Source organism: Lepidochelys olivacea (genome assembly GCF_965140295.1).
Source record: "Lepidochelys olivacea isolate rLepOli2 genome assembly, chromosome: 3".
Taxonomy (NCBI): Eukaryota; Metazoa; Chordata; order Testudines; family Cheloniidae; genus Lepidochelys; species Lepidochelys olivacea.
This window is the reverse complement of record NC_140413.1, coordinates 17638492-17657464: the sequence shown is the minus strand read 5'-3', so window position 1 is coordinate 17657464 and position 18973 is coordinate 17638492. Positions and strand designations below refer to the sequence as shown.

At 44.5% G+C, this 18973-nt stretch overlaps 1 protein-coding gene across 1 annotated transcript in view; it reads left to right on the top strand.

The window, feature by feature from the left end:
* Positions 1 to 18973, top strand: part of EVA1A (eva-1 homolog A, regulator of programmed cell death) — a 312143-nt gene that overhangs the window by 154283 nt on the left and 138887 nt on the right. The window contains exon 5 of the mRNA XM_084623447.1: positions 8145 to 8288. Within this exon, the coding sequence (XP_084479573.1) occupies positions 8145 to 8288 (144 nt within the window). The remainder of the gene's footprint in view (positions 1 to 8144; positions 8289 to 18973) is intronic.

Sequence of the window (18973 nt, the reverse complement as noted above, 5' to 3'; positions counted from 1 at the left end):
CTGGGATATATTAGCAGGAATGTTGTAAGCAAGACATGAAAAGTAATTCTTCCACTCTGCTCAGCACTAATAAGGCCTTAACTGGAGTATTGTGTTCAGTTCTGGGCACCACATTTGGGAAAGATGTGGCCAAACTGGAGAAAGTCCAGAGAAGAGCAGCAAAAATGATTAAAGGTCTAGAAAACATGACCTATGAGGGAAGACTGAAAAAATTGGGTTTGTTTAGTCTGGAAAAGAGAAGACTGAGAGGGGACATGATAACAGTTTTCAAGTACATAAAAGGTTGTTACAAGGAGGAGGGAGAAAAATTGTTAACTGCTGAGGATAGGACAAGAAGCAATGGGCTTAAATTGCAGCAAGGTCGGTTTAGGTTGGACATTAGGAAAAAATTCCCAACTGTCAGGGTGATGAGCACTGGAATAAATTGCCTAGGGAGGCTGTGGAATCTCCATCATTGGAGATTTTTTAAGAGCTGGTAAGACAAACACCTGTCAGGAATGGTCTAGATAATATAGTCCTGCCATGAGTGTAGGGGACTGAATTGGATGACCTCTTGAGATCCCTTCCAGTCCTATGATTCTGTGTCTTCACCTAGCACGCTGTGGAATTCAGTGCCATGGAATTCTGTGAAGGCAAAAGTATAAATGAGTTGAATTAGATAAGTTCATGGAGTTTAGGTCCACAAATGTGTATTACCAAAGATGGTCAAGGAGCTGATCCCATGCTTCAGGTGTCCCTAAACCTCAAACTGCCGTAAACTAGGATTAGACTACAGGGGTTGGATCACTGGATAATTGCCCTGTTCTGGTCATTCCCTCTGAAGCATCTGGCACTGGCCACTTTGAGAGGACAGGATACTGCGGTAGGTGGACCATTGGTCTGACCCAGTATGGCTGTTCTTATGTATGTGACAGTATCCCTTGAAATCCTGACTGTCTTGCTGGGTCTGCCGGATTCTGGTTACCCTTTTAGAACTGGATGCTGGTTAGCTGTTGTACCAAGGGGAAATTAAAATGTGTGGCAATGAATAACCAAAGTACCTGCTTTAAGTAAATGAGGATGTGACTAATAGAGACTGGCTTACATTTGGAATTTTTGCCAAGGGAGGCAGTAAAGGAACAATCATGATAGCAAGGAGCTTTAAATAAACGAAAATACAGTAGGTGCAGTGAGTCTGATGATAAGGCCACTGCATTATTGAGACTGATTCAAGTCTTCAGTTTTAAAACCACTTCAGTGCTGTGTGTGTGATGCTCACACAGAGTAAAATACTTCCTCATAGCATTGTGGCTTCACTAGTCAAACCTGACATTTGATAAGAGTTTTACCAGCTCAGAGGTTAGGCTGATGGAGAGAGAGCAGATCCTGAGGGTTATATCGGCCTAGCAACTCTTTAACACCGAATGCAACCGGTAGGATGAATTATCTGGTGAGAGCTCAGATTAAGAACTGTGAAAGGAAACTCTGCAGCAGGAGAGTTTGAGGGGATAATATGACAATCACTAATGCAAAAAGTAGTTCAACAACAGCAGTCCTCTTTCCAATCCTTCAGCTGTAAAATGGTGGCAGAAGCAGGCAAAAAACCAAACCAGTCCCAAAGGCTTGATGAGTTAAATGATTGAATCCAGAGCACAATAGAATGGCTAGCAAACTCATTTTATACGCAGAGCAATTTCACTTTTAGCAATTTCACTGGAACTGAAGTAGCCAGCTGCATATCTGCAATGCACAGAAACAATTCAGGACTGCTCCGAAAACAGAGGTTTACTCTGTTTGTCCTGTGTAAGTGGGGTCTGTTTGAATAACTATCCAATGTAACAGCCTAAAGGCAATCTGGACTCTGAATATTTTGCAGTGCAATCTTGATTTTATGCCACCATGTAGAAGAACACAGCGCTCTACAATAGTACACCCCCCGCCCCACTCTCCTGTTGGTAATAGCTCATCTTAAGTGATCACTCTTCTTACAGTGTGTATGATAACACCCATTTTTTCATGTTCTGTGTGTATATAAATCTCCTCACTGTATTTTCCACTGAATGCATCCGATGAAGTGAGCTGTAGCTCACAAAGCTTATGCTCAAATAAATTGGTTAGTCTCTAAGGTGCCACTAGTACTCCTTTTCTTTTTGTGAATACAGACTAACACGGCTGTTACTCTGAAACCTGTACAATAGTTGTCATCTTGCTGTGAAGCTAATTCTGCACAGCCCACATGCTAGGGAGGGGACTGACACCAGTTTCCTGTCCCTCGATCTTTGAGGATGGGCTACCGGCCCATGTAGTCTTCTGAAATGATACACACACACTCCTTATGGGAGTGTATTACAGGTTCTCCCGCTAGGCCAGTTTGCAGTCTATGTGTCTCTTACAGCCCTAATTAAACAGCCTTGGCTCATTTGCTCAAGTTGTAGCAGCTTATGCTTTTAGCTCCATGGGTTCCTTGTTCAATCCCCGGTGTGTTTGTTGGCCAGGATAGCGGTTGTCACACTTGCAGTAAACCTGTAACCTCAGAACTGATGATCCGTTTGGCTGGTTTGAACCTCAAATGCGTCTTATCCTTTTCCTGAACCATTCATCTAGATCTCCTCAAGATCCACATTTCTGGCTTTTATTGGTTTAAAATTGTGCTAAGTGGGATAGCCGCTGTGTACACGTCTCCTTCCCAAGAGCAGCCAGTGTACCTTTCTGATAAGACAAGTAGGTAACATTGAAAGTGCACACATGCCATTTTATTGATGAAAATGGTGGTTCGTTTATTTCTCACCGTGTGGAGATCTCCAGATGAATTCCAAACTAAGTCCTATTTAATAAATAGAGGATTTTTTTGAGTCTCAGTGCCAGAGGGCGCTTAATAAGAGTGATCTCCTCTGCAGATTTCACTGAATCAATGCCAGAAATAGCTTTCTTAATATTTCCACTATAGAATTTGTGTAATTTGAAAACAAGCCCCAGGTATTTTGGGATCTCTACATTACTCTGTGCATGCACCACATCATGCAACTCAACTTGAGTGTTTTGAACATTTTTACAGTGATGCTCCTGGGACCCAAATGTAAAAAGAAAAAATCAGAAATCACTTCTACAGCTCTGAACATCATGGAGACTCCATGATTTATGAGAGTGTTGTAATCTCATACATCACCCTGCTGTCTCTCAGACGTGTTATTGACATCTTCACTGTCAGTTAACAAGGAACTAAAGACTCTAGATTATGACATTTTGACATTCAGCTGAATGGCCTCCTTATCACCAGCGCTTTGAAGTGTTTGATGGAGCTGGCCCTGTTTGGAGGGTCTGATGGCTCGCTGGCATTTTTTCATTCAATGTGTAATGCAGGAGATTGGCACCTGGATGATTTCTCACCTTGTTGCTTCTGTGAGCACCTGAACCGTTCCTGTTTTAACTGCATAACAAGTTTATGATAATTCTATCCACTTCGTAGTAGTAGAAAACAATCTTCCCAATAAACATTTCGCCAAATTTGCAGTGGAGTCGTTGAGCCAAATTCTGTTCTCATTGACACTGGTGTAAATCTGAAGTAATTCCATTAATTCCAAGAGAATTGCCCTACCTTTACAGTTACGTAAATGGGAACAGAATTTGTGATATTCTGTGTGCTCTTGACCCTATTGAAGTCAATGGGAGTTTTTCCAGAACTTGCAGCCTGGATGAGGGCTAAAATGGCTTTAGCCACCCTTGCAATCTTGGCCTGCTGTGGGGGTTGGAAAAGCTCCCAGTATAATTTAGGCAGCTCTGGAGGCCTGTCTGAATTAAGTCAGCCCTCCAGGACTGCCCTCTGGGCTGCAGTGTTACACAGAATCTCCACATTGCTGGGTGCTGCATTCCCAACACACCCACTCTGCTCACCAGTCATGCCTATGGCATGCTTCGTATGCACGTGGGCTTGCAAGTGGGTCCTTGAAAGACAACTTTATAGCTGTCTTCTTCAGTTTCTGCAATGGGGGAACCTTTCCCCCATTGGAATTGTGGTGTTTATAACCCTTTTATGCTGCTCTGGCCCCTTTTAACCAGTGTATATTGGCTGGAGAGGGGTACGGACTTCATCGAAGGTACTTAATAAAGAAATAAGGAGGCGAGGTCTCTTCCCTGAGGAATCTACAATCAAAATGGCACACTGGTTCCATGGAGTGTTAAAATACAGAGATCATTGTAAAGACCTGATCTTGCAAATGGAGACCTGCAGGTACATCTTCATAGCTGCCCAAAGTCTCATTGAAGTCAATTATGTGGGTGCAAGTGTCAGCCTGCTTGGATCTGCTTTGCAGGAGAGAGGCCCTAAATAACAGGGAAGATAGTGGTGGTGCCTGGAAATGGAGGTGAGATGTACATGTAAGAAAGCAGGCAGCAGTCTCTTCTGTGTGCAGGAATCTGAAGGGCTGGGAGGCAAAGAGGCAGCACAGTATGTTAAGGTGTAGGGGAGAGGATGTAGCTTGTCTGACAAAGTTCCTCCTCTATCTTGGTGGGTCTGGTGCTTATTGGTGGATTTGCTCACCTTGGAGCTTCATGGAAGCCCTCAGTTTGGCCATTTTCGTGAACCCACAGTCCAGGTCAACTCCTCCTGTGTCTGACCAGGAGTTGGGAGGATTTGGGGGGAACCTGGGCCCGCCCTCTACTCCGGTTACCAGCCCAGGGCCCTGTGGAATGCAGCTGTGTAGAGTGCCTCCTGGAACAGCTGTGCGACAGCTACAACTCCCTGGGCTACTTCCCCATGGCCTCCTCCCAACACCTTCTTTATCTTACCATAGGACCTTCCTCCTGGTGTCTAATAATGCTTGTACACCTCAGTCCTCCAACAGTCCACGTTCTCACTCTCAGCTCCTAGTGCCTCTTGCTCCCACATGCGCACCAGAAACTGAAGTGAGCTCCTTTTTAAAACCCAGGTGCCCTGATTAGCCTGCCTTAATTGATTCTAACAGCTTCTTGATTGGCTGCAGGTGTTCTAATCAGCTTGTTTGTCTTAATTGTCTCCAGAAGGTTCCTGATTGTTCTGGAACCTTCCCTATTACCTTACCCAGGGAAAAGGGACCTATTTAACCTGGGGCTAATATATCTGCCTTCTATTACTGTACAAGAGCTTGAAGAAGGATCGGCCCGACTTCTGAGGCACCCCGTGGCAGGTCCAAGCGCCCCCTGCCGGGCCTGGCTGCCCCCCCCTGCCCCGGTGTCCCCTGCTTCCCGCTCAGGGCCCATGTAGCTCCGTTGAGCCTCCTGAGGCGATGCTAGACCCGTGGCCCTGCCTGGCCTTGGCCACACCCTGATGCCCCGGTGATGGGCACCACCCCAGCACTGCAATAAAACCCCAACATGCCACGCAAATAAATAAATAAATAAAAAATTACTCTTCTGTAGCCATCTGGCCTGACCCTGTCACACTTGTTACAGCTTATTCTTACCAGCATGTATTCAAAAGGGAGAGTACCTTCAGTAGTGCATGCACCTTGTGGTAACAGTAATGGGAGCTGCATGGCTAATTCTCCACACTCCCACCGAGGTGGCATTGCTCCTGAGTAGGGAACATTGACTGTCCTGCATGAGAACAATAACAGATTCAAGGAGTAGACACTCCCCATGTAAGCTGCACTGGGCTTATATTGTTTTATTGGCTGTATGACAAAGAAGGACTAAAGCAGGATTGCTGCCTTCCAGGTGTTCCAATGGAGACCTCTGGCACTCAAAGGAAAAATTGCCTACAGAAGCTTGGGGGTTTCAGTATGAAACCCCTGATCTGTAGCTCTGTTCTTTTGTCATGCACAGCATGCAAAATAAAATGTCACCTTTGATTTCAGAATAAAGACATGACGCCCTCTGCTGGGTTTTGTGTTCTGAATTCTCACCTGTCAGTCATGGCTCTCACTGGTTCAGTTCTAACATTCCATTTCTTCTAGGTTAATTTTCTGCCTCCTGGTTAGTTACTGAGATAGTGTTGTGTAATGAGTAGAGCTCAGATGTAGGAGTCAGAAATCTTGAGTCCTATTCCTGGCCTTGTTGCTGGGCAATCTGAGGCAGTTTTTGCCTCAGTTTCTCCATCTTTAAAGTAGGGATAGTTCTTGAATATTACACTTGAGCTGCATAGACAAGAGTCATGGTGCTTCATGAGTGTTTATACAGTGCCTCAAAGTTTGGAATTCTGTAGAATATACATTCTTATTATTTATTAATGTGATACCTATGAGCTCAGGTAACTAGATGATTAGGAATTATGGCAATATCTGCAGATATTACCCCCACCTTCTACATATCTCTGTATTATTGCTTTTAAAAATAACTTAATGTCTGAGAAATTTCTTTTATTCTATTTGTCCATATTCATATAGTTAATACCGAATATCACCATGAGACCCAAAATGCAGTTCAGTGTTTAGGTTTGTGAAAGTCATTTTCACCTTAGTTCATGAAAGCGACAGTGAACATCCTGATTTAAAATAATAGTTGGCTGAATATTCACCTTGTTGTTTTGCATATTCAAAATGTATCCAGGTGACTGGGATGGTCAAATAGGCCCAGCATTTCCAGCCACACTGGATAATTGCTGAATCTAAGCAGAACTAAAAGTTTAATTATTTTGGTCTTTAAATAGACATAGGGCTTCTCTGCACTACAGAGCGCTGATGCTATGCCACTGTAACTCTCTAGTGTAGACACATTCTACAGCAATGAAAAAGATTTATCCATCGCTGAAGGAACTCCACCTCACTGAGCGGCAGCAGCGAGGTAGACAGAAGCAGTCTTCCATTGACCCGAGCCATGTCTACAGCAGGGATTAGGTTGGCATAGCTACAGTGCTCCGGGGTGTCAATTTTTGGCCTGGTCTACACTAAAAATGTAGATAGACATAGCTACGTACCTTGAGCACTATCGCTATGTCGACCTAACCACTGGTGTTGATGCGGCGTGGTTGATGGAAGCTGCTTGGGAGGTGGGGGGTGATGGAAAAACCCCTTCTGTCACAAATGCGTTTACACTGCGAAGTTACAGCAGCCTGCTGCAGTGCCGCAGCTCTGCCTTTGTAGCCCCACATAATGTAAACAAGCCCTTTCACACCCCCACTAAGCAATGTAGCTATGTGGATCTAAATTTTTAGTGTACGCCTGGCCATAGTCAGGGTAAAAGTCTGGCCCCCTGTTAAGACAAATGTGGGAGTTCTCAGCTCTTTGGGTTCTATTGTTCCAGCCTGGAAGGTTACAGACTTCCAACAACAGTGCTCTGAATCACATAGTCCATGGTATTTTCACAATCTGAAGGTTTGGAGATTTGGAAAACTCCCCCAACTCCCCCCACAAACAAAAAACATCAACCAGCCAACTAAAATAAACTAGTGAAAGCAGGACCCCAAGCAGAGTTTCCATGTTCACCCTTTCAAAAAGGTGGAGAACCAGAGGCACCATTAAGTCTACTGGGGAGTTCGCTATTGCTATTGATATGGAAGGCACTCAGATTCTACTGTCTTGGGAATGCCATTATAAAAACTGAACATAGATACATGGGAATTCCACAAGATGATCCAAAGTCCTTAGAATTCATGTGCATTCTGGTCATGTGACATTCTCTTAGGTTAGCCTATAGGGTGGCATGTGTCTGTAGTGGACTGAGCACTGAACTGTCCCTTAGGAGACCTGGAGTCTATTCCCAGAGCTGCCACTGCTCTGCTGAGTGATGTTGGGCAAGCCACTTCATATATCTTATGCCTCAGTTTCCCCATCTGTAAAATGGGGATAACAACACTGACCTCCTTTATAAAATGCTTTAAGATCTGTAGAAGAAAAGTGGTCTGTAAGATCTAGGTGGTATTATTATTTCTTTTGTGGGTCATTTTTTCCCCTCTGAAAACAAACCTGCCTCATTTGTAACCTTATTTATGTCAATGAGGAAGAAGGTTCCTGATCTCTTTCCCCCTCCAGCCTGCAGTAGTTTGGTCACCTCTTATCTAGCCCATGATTTTGAACTGATGAGTTTAGAGTTGTATCCTCTTCATGGTGCAGGCTCGGAGGCCTTGAAATATTTCACGTCAATGTCAAAGTGCTGATCTGTTGTTCCTAGCCTACATTTGATAGGTTTTCTCCCAAAGGTTCTGACAAGGATGGCGTGCATTCAGAACAGTTACCTGTCTTTTTCCCTTTCAGAGTGTCAGTCAGCCACAGCTCTCCAGCTCATGACCAGACGCTGCCATGGAAAAAGAAGCTGCAGTGTGTATGCCAGCACCTATGAATTCAGTGATCCTTGTTACCCAGGTGTCCACAAGCACCTCAATGTAATCTACACCTGTGGTAAGCTTCTTTAATGTTCAATTTGGGAAACATGCTGGTTCAGAGATGACCTGTACCTGCCGATGGTGGGGGGAGGGGCAGAAGTAAGGGCAGAGTGAGGGGAGCGGCTTCAGCAGATGTTACTGAGCATGCTCAGTCTGTGTAAGCATTCTTAGTACAAGCGAAGCAGTTATATCTGAGAGGGCACGTAACCCCTATGTGCCCTCTCCCTGCGTTGCCTTTGTTCTGGCTCATGAACTAAGAGGTCAACCTATTGTGGCAATGCATGGAAGTTTGTCATTCATCAAGCTGATTGTGCAGTGTATGGCAACTCTGTTTGGGAATGTAGACTAACTAGGGGCCTGGCAGCCTCTGTGAATGGTTTAATGCTGAGTTCTTCCTGTCAGCAGGTTGATATGAAAAGCAGAATTTATGGAATGAATGTTTTTTAATTCATCCATCACCATCCCACTGTATGAGCTTTGGTAAAGGGATAACTCTGCTGATGCTCCCATTCTGAGTGGAGACACTGGCATATTGTTGTATTTGCTTGCAACAAGATTTTGGGTCTCTGGTTCTCAGTTTCTATCATTTTAAACAAAAATATTAGCACCCACCGAGTTAATGGAAAAACACCCCAAGGTTTGTTTGATGGTATTTGCTAGCCAAAGTAGTGTGATCAGCGGTAACTATTACATATACTCTATATGTTTCAGTGTGTCATAGTATTAGATGTACATTGTGGTTCTACTTAATCAGGCATCAGGGTTTTGCAGTAGAGCAATAACTATTCCTCTCAAAGGAGCATCTCGTCCATCTTTGTTCAGTGATGAAATTTTACTGATTTATAACATTTGGGAATGATTTGTGTAGGGGCATTTGCTAAGGGAGGTTGTTTATAAGTCTGTTGCTTCCTTTGGCAGTAGCGGACAGGGAAGTGTATTTTGAACAGAGGTAGCAGAAGCAGAGTGGATGTTGACACAGCTCTGTGAATTTACCAACTGGAGAGTGCCCTGTGACTGTATTAGCTATTTTAGAGACCAGCAGGGAAAGGCTTCTTATGTTGATGGAATAGAGTCTGATGTGATGGAACAAACATTAACCTGAAATCCAAATACAAACCAAAATGAACCCAGGAGATGCACTTCCAACTGGAAATCTCTTCCTGATGCACATGCCACATTGCTGGGCCCCTGCATTATGGGCCTGATCCAAAGCACATTAGCGTCCCTGGGAGTCTTTCTTTTTAACAAGCTTCGGATCAGATCCTGTATTCCCAGTTGCTAGTTACTGTGACAGGTTGCCCCTTTTAAGATACCACCTGCTGTCCTGAGATACCACTGAGCCCGCTTGTTTTGCCAGCATGGGCCCCCTTTTTATCTGTCTTGCTGAGTCAGGCTCTTAAGTTTCCTCCAGCACACACAGACAGGGCCACACCCAACTGCAGAATGACATAGACACTGAGATCCGCTCTGGGAAGACTCAGGTTAAGGGACTTGCCCCAGCACTCAGGTGTCCACCTGCCTTGGAGTGCAGATCCAAAGGTATATTGTCTTGTGCTGTAGAGAAATCTATATAATGCAAGCTCATAAATTCACCCCCTCCCTCAAGATATACACAACTTATTGTCCCCTCCCAAGTTAGAAATTACAGAAACTGGGTTTAATAATAAACAAAACAAATTTATTAACTATAAAAGGTAGATTTTAAGTAGTTAAAGAGAGAGCCAACAGAACAAAGCAGATTACTAAGCAAATAAAACAAAACACGCAAACTAAGCTTGACTCACTAAAGAAGCAGGTTACAAAATATAATTTCTCACCCTGAATGTTGAATTAGGCAGGATGCAGAGTTTCTGTAGTTCAGCGTTGCAGTTATTTCTTCTTACAGACTGGACCCCTGTCTCAGTCTGGACTCACCCCTGCCTTTCCCTTCAGTTTAGTTCCCTTGTCCCTTCGGGTTCTTTCAGAAGTCCTTCTTCTTGGGTAGGCAATGGAGAAGAGTCCCATTTGCCTTTCTCCCCACCCTTAAATAAGATTTACTTAAGGTGGGAATCCTTTTTTCCCCAAACTTGACGCCCCTTCCCTTTTAGTGAAAAGTTACAAGAAGTCCAAGATAATGTTTAGTATCAGGTGATAAGACCACCTGACCTAGTAGCACAAGTATTAGCAACTACTAGGCACAACTACTGGAGATGATGGCATAGTGGTCTAAACGTCCGGTTAGAACTCTAGATTCCTCAGGGCCGACACAGCCTCTCACATGACTGAGGTGATCAGTTGGATGTTATGCAGTTTGTTGTGTGTAGGTCTTTCAGAGGAACTCTTAAAAATCTGGGAGCCTGTTTTCTCTATGTAACTGTTAAATAACCCTTGGTACTTTTTGTAAAAGCAGATATTTGCCCAGGAGCTCTTCACTAAAATCTCCTCATCCTGCATTGGTGTGCTTTGGCTACTGCCCTTAACGAAGAGCTCGCTGCATATCCATGCTGTTGCATGTGTCCATAGTTTGTGAAGCACTTTAGGATCTTTCTGGGTGAAAAATGTTACAGAAGTATAAATGATTAGGGTTTTAAACTAGGCTAAAATATAGTATAATCATTTCCTGTCACAATAGGATGACCAGATGTTCCGATTTTATAGGGACAGTCCTGATTTTTGGGTCTTTTTCTTATATAGGTCCCTATTACCCCCCGCCCCGTCCCGATTTTTCACATTTGCTGTCTGGTTACCCTAGGTCACAATGACATAAACGGGATGAAATTCAATAAGGACATTTGCAAAGTACTACACTAAGAAAGGATCATCAGTTACACAAATACAAAATGGCAATTGACTACCTAGGAAGGAGTACTGCAGAAAAGAATCTGGGGTGATAGTGGATCACAAACTAAATATGAGTCAACAATGTAATATTATTGCAACAAAAAAGCTAACAACGTTCTGGGATGTTGTAAGCAAGACACAAGAAGTAATTCTTCCACTTTACTCAGCACTGACAAGACCGGCAGTATTGTGTCCAGTTCTGGGCACCACACTTTGTGAAAGATGTGGACAAATTGGAGAAAGTCCAGAGGAGAGCAACAAAAATGATTTAAAGGTCTAGAAAACATGACCTACACGGAAAGATTGAAAAAACTTGCTTTGTTTAGTCTGGAGAAGAGAAGACTGAGGAGGCATATAATAATAGTCTTTCAGTACGTAAAAGGTTGTTATAAAGAGGAGCGTGATAAATTGTTCTGCTTAATCACTGAGGACAGGACAAGAAATAATGGGCTTAAATTGCAGGAAGGGAGATTTAGGTTAGACATTAGGGAAAACTTCCTAACTGTCAGGATAGTTAAGCACTAGAACAAATTGTCTTGTGGAATCTCCATCACTGAAGTTTTTTAAGAACAGGTTAGACAAACACCCATCAGGCATGGTCTAGATAATACTTAGTCCTGCCTCAGTGCAGGGGACTGGACTAGATGTCCTAGATGACCTTTCCATCCTACATTTCTATGATGGAATCCTTTGTTTGGGCCAAAGAGGATACATGGCAGGATACAAGCGGTGACTCAGGCAAAACTCGAGTTTGACTTCACAAGGAGTTTTGCCTGAGTGAATATTGGGTGGGGAGGGACTTCAGGGTTTGGCTTTTAGTGATGATGCATGTCAGGCTGTACTGCTGTGTGTGATCCTGCAGCCTGAGCTCTGTCACTCTTCCTGCTCATCCACTGAATGAGGTGGGGGCAGTCTTGTGCCAATGGTGCTGTGGAACCACTGACCTGCTCCAGAGGGGACTGTGGAACGGAGCATGTTGATATAAAGGTTGGGATGGACGTGCGGGTGGAATATCATATTACTGAGACATTTCTCTCTGAACAAACTTCAGTAGCTTTGATGACAGGTCAGCCAGGTTTGGCTCTGGTTCCAGAGCTTGGGGAGAGCTGAACGGAGAGGAATGTCTCCTGCTTTTAGCAATTCCTGAAAAACCTGCCAAGGGACTAACTGATGGAGTAACCAAAGGGTGACAATGACTATAGGCACCAAACAAATGGTACAGTGGGGTTATTGGCAGAAACCTCGGCCTCCTCTTTGCTGTTGCAAGGTTTGTGATAGATAATATTGTAACCTGGAATATGCTCCATGGAACAACCCTGTGCTGCCAGAACTGGGGAAGTGAGGCGACGTAATAGGGAGAGCCCTGTGAAATGTTTTCTTTTTTATAATTTTTTGTTTTCTTGTTTGGGAATTTTGTGTTATTTCATTTTATCCACATGTGGGGGTGAGTGGGGTTGAGGTTGGCTCCTGTCACCAGTGCGAGCCTGTCTTACATTCAGCCTCCAGTAGTGGCTCCTGTCCCGCAGGGCTGGGCTGACTCCCTGCTCTGAGTGTTGCAACCTGGCTCATGGTGTTGCAGCACTGCTCAGGTTTGGCCCAGTTGTCGCCCCCATCATGATGACAGAAGGGGAGCTGGGTCAAGCCTGAGTGGTGCTGCAACCCCGTGTGCCAGGTTGCAATACCCAGTGTGGGGAGCTGGGCCCAACCTCGCGGGACAGGAGCTGCGAAGTTGCTGCTGCGGGGTGAGTGTTTTGTTTTATTCCATTTTATATGTTTTTTCATTTTATTTCATGTTATTTCATATTTGCAATAAACACAGGGCTCTACTAATAGGGGTTTCCCATCACTGACATCTCTGGCTTGCGATTCTGTGATGATCACACCCACTCCTACAAAATCCTGCCAGCCCCAGCGTTTATACACGCTCTCCTCTAAATTGTCCATGGGAGGTTTTCCATTGAGTTCCAAGGCCGCAGAGTCCAATTCATATTCTAAAGATGGGGCAAAACAGGTGTGATATTGGGAAATGCGCTTTAAGTTCCCAGAAAGGAAGTCTGGGGGAGGAGCATTGCAGAAGCCCATGTTCTGATTCACAGACACAGTGGGATCTGCATCACTAAATAAAGAGGATCTGTTTCAAATACTTTTGGCCCAGAGTGATCATTGAACATCATCACAGGTACCTTTAGTTTTTTTTAAACAGCAGGTCATGGAAGTTCAACCCAGCTACTATACTGGCTTTAGACCATTCTCCAGTTCCATATTTTATTGTTAAATTCCTCTTAGGCATCTAGAATCATGCTGATTGAATCTGGTTTCAAGTTGTAAGTTAATAATTACAGGTTTCATCTAACTTGCTGTTTAACTCAAGTTTTCATCCCTGCTTGAGTAGTTTATTGTTATTATTCCAGCCGTCAGGAGGGTCCTGTATTATCTCAGGTCAGCATAATAGGATCATTTCTCAGTCCTCTGAGTATCATGTTATATCCTTTGCGTTTTGTATGAAACTCCTATAGGCATAACTTAGCTGCAATGGAAATAGTACAAGTTATCTTGTATGTAGAAGATGACTGAAACAAGCAAGTAATTGGCAGTCTGATTAGATAGTGATCTCCCATGTACATTAGGATTCCATTAGCCGAGTCAGGGAACAGATGAAATCCTCCAACATAAAAACATTCCAAACCTGAAAACCGGCAAGACTGAAATATTAAAGTTTGGTTCAGTGCCAGGTTTAGATAATGGTACAATGTGGAAGGTGGGTTTTCCCAGTGTGCAGCTCCCCACTACTGGATTACAAAAAAATGAAAGAGAGCAAAGGCAAGTACATTCAGGTTAAGCAGAAAATGCATGTGTTGGGGCCACTTTCTGAGCACAGCACCTTTAATCAGACCAAGTCACAAAAGATTTAGTGCAGTTCTTACTTTAAAATATCTTTAAGCTGTTAGCCCATTGCAGCAAGCAAGGAGATGTGCAAACAAGACTAAAGCTTGTATTTCAGTTTTAACAAGAGCTTTAAACTCTTTCTTATAATGCTACATAACTTTGCAGTCTACAATCAGTGCTGCTAGAGTGTTTGAGGTCATTGTTGTTTTTGTAATAATTATTTGAAAGGATTTCTTTGCTCCTGGCCTCCTCCTTTCTCTAAATTTCCCATTCTATTCTCAAGGGCTCTTTCTTTGTTCCTTTTGACCTTGCAGTTTCTTTCATGTCTCCCTATTTCCTCCAGCATCCTCAATTTGGTTCCCTATTCCACGTCCCTGGCAGCTTTGAGACCTAAGCCCTAGATCAGCAGAGCACTCAAGTATGTGCTTAACTTTAAGCAATGAGTATTCCCATCTCTATTCAGGAAACCACATAAATGTGTGCTTAATGTTCAATCTGTGTTTAAATGCCACTGAAGATAGGCAAACCCTTAAATTACTTTCTGATTAGGCCTGGGATGTCTCACAAGCTTCAAGTTAAGTAAATGCTTAAGTATTTTGCTAAATTGGGACCAACTGATGATTAAAATGGTTCATTTTCTACATGAACATTATGATGATCTCTTGATTTAAGGGAAACAAACAAAAACAAAAAACCCCCCAAATCCTCCCCTCCCCCCGCAGGCCTATCAGCTTTTCCTCCACACGGACTCTTTTAATTAGCTTCTTTCAGTTACATAAAATGGTGTTTCTCATACTTCTGGAGGCAGCTGTGCTCCTAGATGTCTGCTAGAAGAGCCCCTATTTCCTGAGGAACGTGTCCAAGGACACAGCTTTGGTTCTCTATGGGAACAATCCTTTCTTGGTTGGGCATTGGACTAGATGGCCTAAAAGGTCTCTTCCATCACTTGTGTCCATTCTCTTCAAACAGGCACATTAGCCAGAAATGGGTTGGTGGTGGGATAGATGACTGGGGAACTTTGAATCCTTTTTTATTGAAGAGTCTTTCAGCAGATTTGAGATTGGTGAAGTCATGGGAAAGGAGAACTTTTTAGTAACTTTTCTAGGATCTGACCTCTGAGCAGTTTGTCCATGCACAAATAGATGAAACTTTGTCATCGTTTTATTTTTGAAATGAATGGCCATAGTGTGTATGTGTGCAAGGGTGTTTGGCTTTCTGCAATCAGAAAGTTGGCAGCCCCCCATGCGTGTGTGTGATCTGTGCCTGATCCACAAAAGATATGAGTTATTACAGCCCTTAGCTATGCGGCTTTAGCTCACGCTGTAGCAGCTGAGGCTTTTTATCTCTGGAGCTTCCCAGTTCAATCCTTGGTGTGTCAACCAAGGTAATAGCATCACACTACGATCCTAACAGAGTGTGACTTAGGACACTGCTTCTCCAAAGCCATACTGGTTGGGCCTTTTAGATGATGTCACAGGTATGCACCAACTCCCAATGCCCATATCACTTAAACACAAAAAGGAGGAGGAGAGAGACATAGATAGAAAAAATACCTGAGCCCGTTATGTTAAATGGGTATGAAGCAGGGAGGGGAAATGATGATGGGCAGGACAAAGACTCCTGTGGGGGCTGAGTGATGAAGAGAGGAAGTTTGGGGTGAGGCGCTGGAGAAAAAGCCAGCCATTCTTCTCAGGAGATAGGTGTGTGAAGAGGCCCAAACACACGGGGAGCCTTAAAAGTAGAGAGTGAAGGGGTTAGAAAAAAATTAATAAACAATGAGCACTTTCAAAATAGCAGAGAAAGGGAAGACCATGGTTTTTGGTCCCTACTATTTTCTCTTAACTTTATACAAGAAATTACTTGTCATGGTGGAAGGGTACATTGCAGGCATCTCCCTGAATTAAAAACAATTTAATGTAAAATTAGAGTATGACTCTTTCACAGGAGCAAAGCACTCCAGAATGTGGATTAGTGATCTATTGGTGGGGAAGGATGGATTTGTAGTTAAGGTATTGTTTTGGGACGTGAGAGGCACCTAGATTCAACTCCTGCCTCTGTCACAGTTTGCCTGTATGACCTTGAGCAAGTAGCTTAATCTCCATGTGCCTTGGTTCCCTATATGTAAAATGGAACTAATAATAATTATCTCCTTCTCGTACCCTTTGTCTTGCCTTGTCTATTGAGATTGCAAGTTCTTCATGGCAGCAACTGTCTCTTATTATGGGAGCACATAGCATAATAGGGTCCCTATCTTCACTGAGGCCTCTAGGCACTACCATAATATAAATAATAGTAACATTAGTGCACTTCCTAGGTGAATGAAGACCATACGCTGCACCTGAGGCATGCAACAAAAGACTTACTAATGCAGACCCTGGAGTGGCTGATTGCGGCATTATTCCATTTCAGTAGACTCTCACAAACCCCACTTCTGCCAGAGGCTCAGGCATTGATATCAAATGCAGAGCATAAGATTCAGTTGCACAAGGCGCTTGCCTTCACCTTCGATGGCTTTTCCAAAATTGCAAGCTTCTCCCCTCCCAGCGTTCTTCATATCCCTTTCACGTTCAGGGCAATCACAGGAATGGGAATTCTTCAAATCTCAGATAATTTCCTGTTGCCTTGTGTGAGGGGAGGGGACACATCCTCATCGCACTGACAGCGTCCTGCCAGGGCCGGTGCAAGAAAGTTTCACACCTACCGCCGCAGCAGCTCCCTGCTGCACCCCCCTTCCTTCCCCTCAGCCCGGGGAGCCCCCCCTGCAGCAGCTCCCCGCCCCAGTTCACCTCTGCTCTGCCTCCTTCCCTCCTTTCCAATCAGCTGTTTGGCGCGCAAGCCTGGGAGGGAGAGAAGCAGAGTGGGGCGGTGCTCAGGGGAGGAGGTGGAGCAGAGGTGAACTGGAGCGGGGAGCGGTTCCCCTGTGCACCGCCCCTCCCCCCGTTACTTGCTGCAGGTGGTCCTCCCCGTGCCCCCCGCCCCAGCTTACCTCTGCTCCACTGCCACCCCCAACCACTTGGTGCCCTAGGCGACCACCTCGTTCGCCTAGTGGTTGCCCCGGCCCTGTGTCCTGCACTCGGGCAGTGCCAGTTAGGCGCCCATGTAGAGCTCCCTTTACTTGGAGAAGGGGAACTTAAAAAGGTGAAGCTGGCCACAGACTGGGGGGAAAGTTTGCCCAAGAACAGAGGCTGCTCATGAGCCCAGGAGCCAAGGGAGCCCAGCCCAAGGCAGTGACTAGCCTTCCATTCCCCTGATCCCCTCAGTTTAGGGTGAACAAACTTTGCAGCCCTGAAAGGGGATCTGAACATCTGCTCTCTGTCAGTGCCCTGTAACTGGATCTGAGGAGCAGCGCTAGGGACTACACTCAGAAAGGCCCCTGGGACTGAGCTTATCTCCCACAGAGAACAGTGAGCTTGCCCAGGAGTGGGGGAGCTGGAGAGGACCCAGGGGCAGCAGACTTAAAAAAGATGACAGCCGTGCCCAGGCTGAGAGCTGGCCAGCTACACCTTGTCATAAACTTGGAGAAAAAGAAGCCAAGGTAGCTGAAAAAATCAGAGGTAATGGTATGCACACACCAAAGACATGTTGAGTTACTCTCTGAAATTGAAGATCAGAGGAAATACTAAACTGTAAAGAAAACAGGATAACCTTTTAGTGAGAAGAGAGAAAAAGAGACACATTGATGTACATGTGGTCCATACCAGGGGTTCTTAATTTTTTTTTTGGCGTCCCCCCTCAACATGCTTTTATATAAAAGCCAGGGCCAGTGCCAGGGGATAGCAAACAGGGTAATTGCCTGGGGCCCCATGCCATAGGGTCCCGCACGAAGCTACATTGCTCAGGCTTCGGCTTCAGCCCTGGGTGGTGGGGCTCAGGGCCCCAGGCTTCAGCCTCATGTGGTGGGGCATCAGCTTTCTGCCCTGGGCCCCAGCGAGTCTGATGTTGGCCTTGCTTGATGGACCCCCTGAAACCTGCTCGTGGCCCCCTAGGGGGACCCAGATCCCTGGTTGAAAACAACTGGTCCATACTAATATATCTTAATTGCTCATGGTATCAAATGCCTGCCTCAGAGTTAATCTAATGAGCATGTCAACATGTCATCAGCAACCTGCAGAAGCTTAAATGCACTAATAAGTTAGGCATCAAGCTTTTCGGCATTAACCTCAATTATGAGCTGTTGAATGACTATTGAACTAAGTGTTGGCCATTCACAGCTGAGATTTTCCTCTAAATGCAGCCTGCAGTCTTACATGAATGGACACAATATGCCAACCTCTTCATGGGACACCTTGAAGAAGCATTTCTAGACAAATGCACCACGAAACCAATGATATACCTGCGATACATTGATGATATTTTCATCATCTGGACAGCCAACTTAAAATCCCTCAGAGATTTCCACCACAACTTCAACCACCACGAATCCATTAAACTCTCTCTGGAACACTCCCACATTAGCATCAGCTTCCTGGACACAACAATCTGCTTCAACAATGGAATCCTACAAACAACTATATACAAGAAACCCATGAATCACCACACTTACCTTTATAGATCTAGTAGCCACCCCAAATACACCAAGAAATCTGTTATCTACAGCCAGGCACTGTATATGCTCCAAGGAGAAAGTCCGGGATACACACCTTAACATATTAAAAACTGCCTTCACCAAACAAGGACACTCCACCAGAGAAGTAGATCCCATCATGGAATGTGTCACCCAAATACCACAAGAGAACCTGCTTCAATACAGAAATAAAAAACCCTCTGACCACATACATGTAGTTGTCACCTACCACATCACACTGGAAGTCTTATGGTGCATGATCAAAAAACAACAACGGATACTTGATGGGGATCGCATCCTAAAAGAAATCTTTCCTGAAACCCCACTTTTGGCATTCAAACAACCCCCCAACCTCTCCAAGGTCATCGTCAGAAGCAAGCTCCCTACAGACCAGGACACACCAACTCAAAGCGGCACCAGATCCTGCCAGA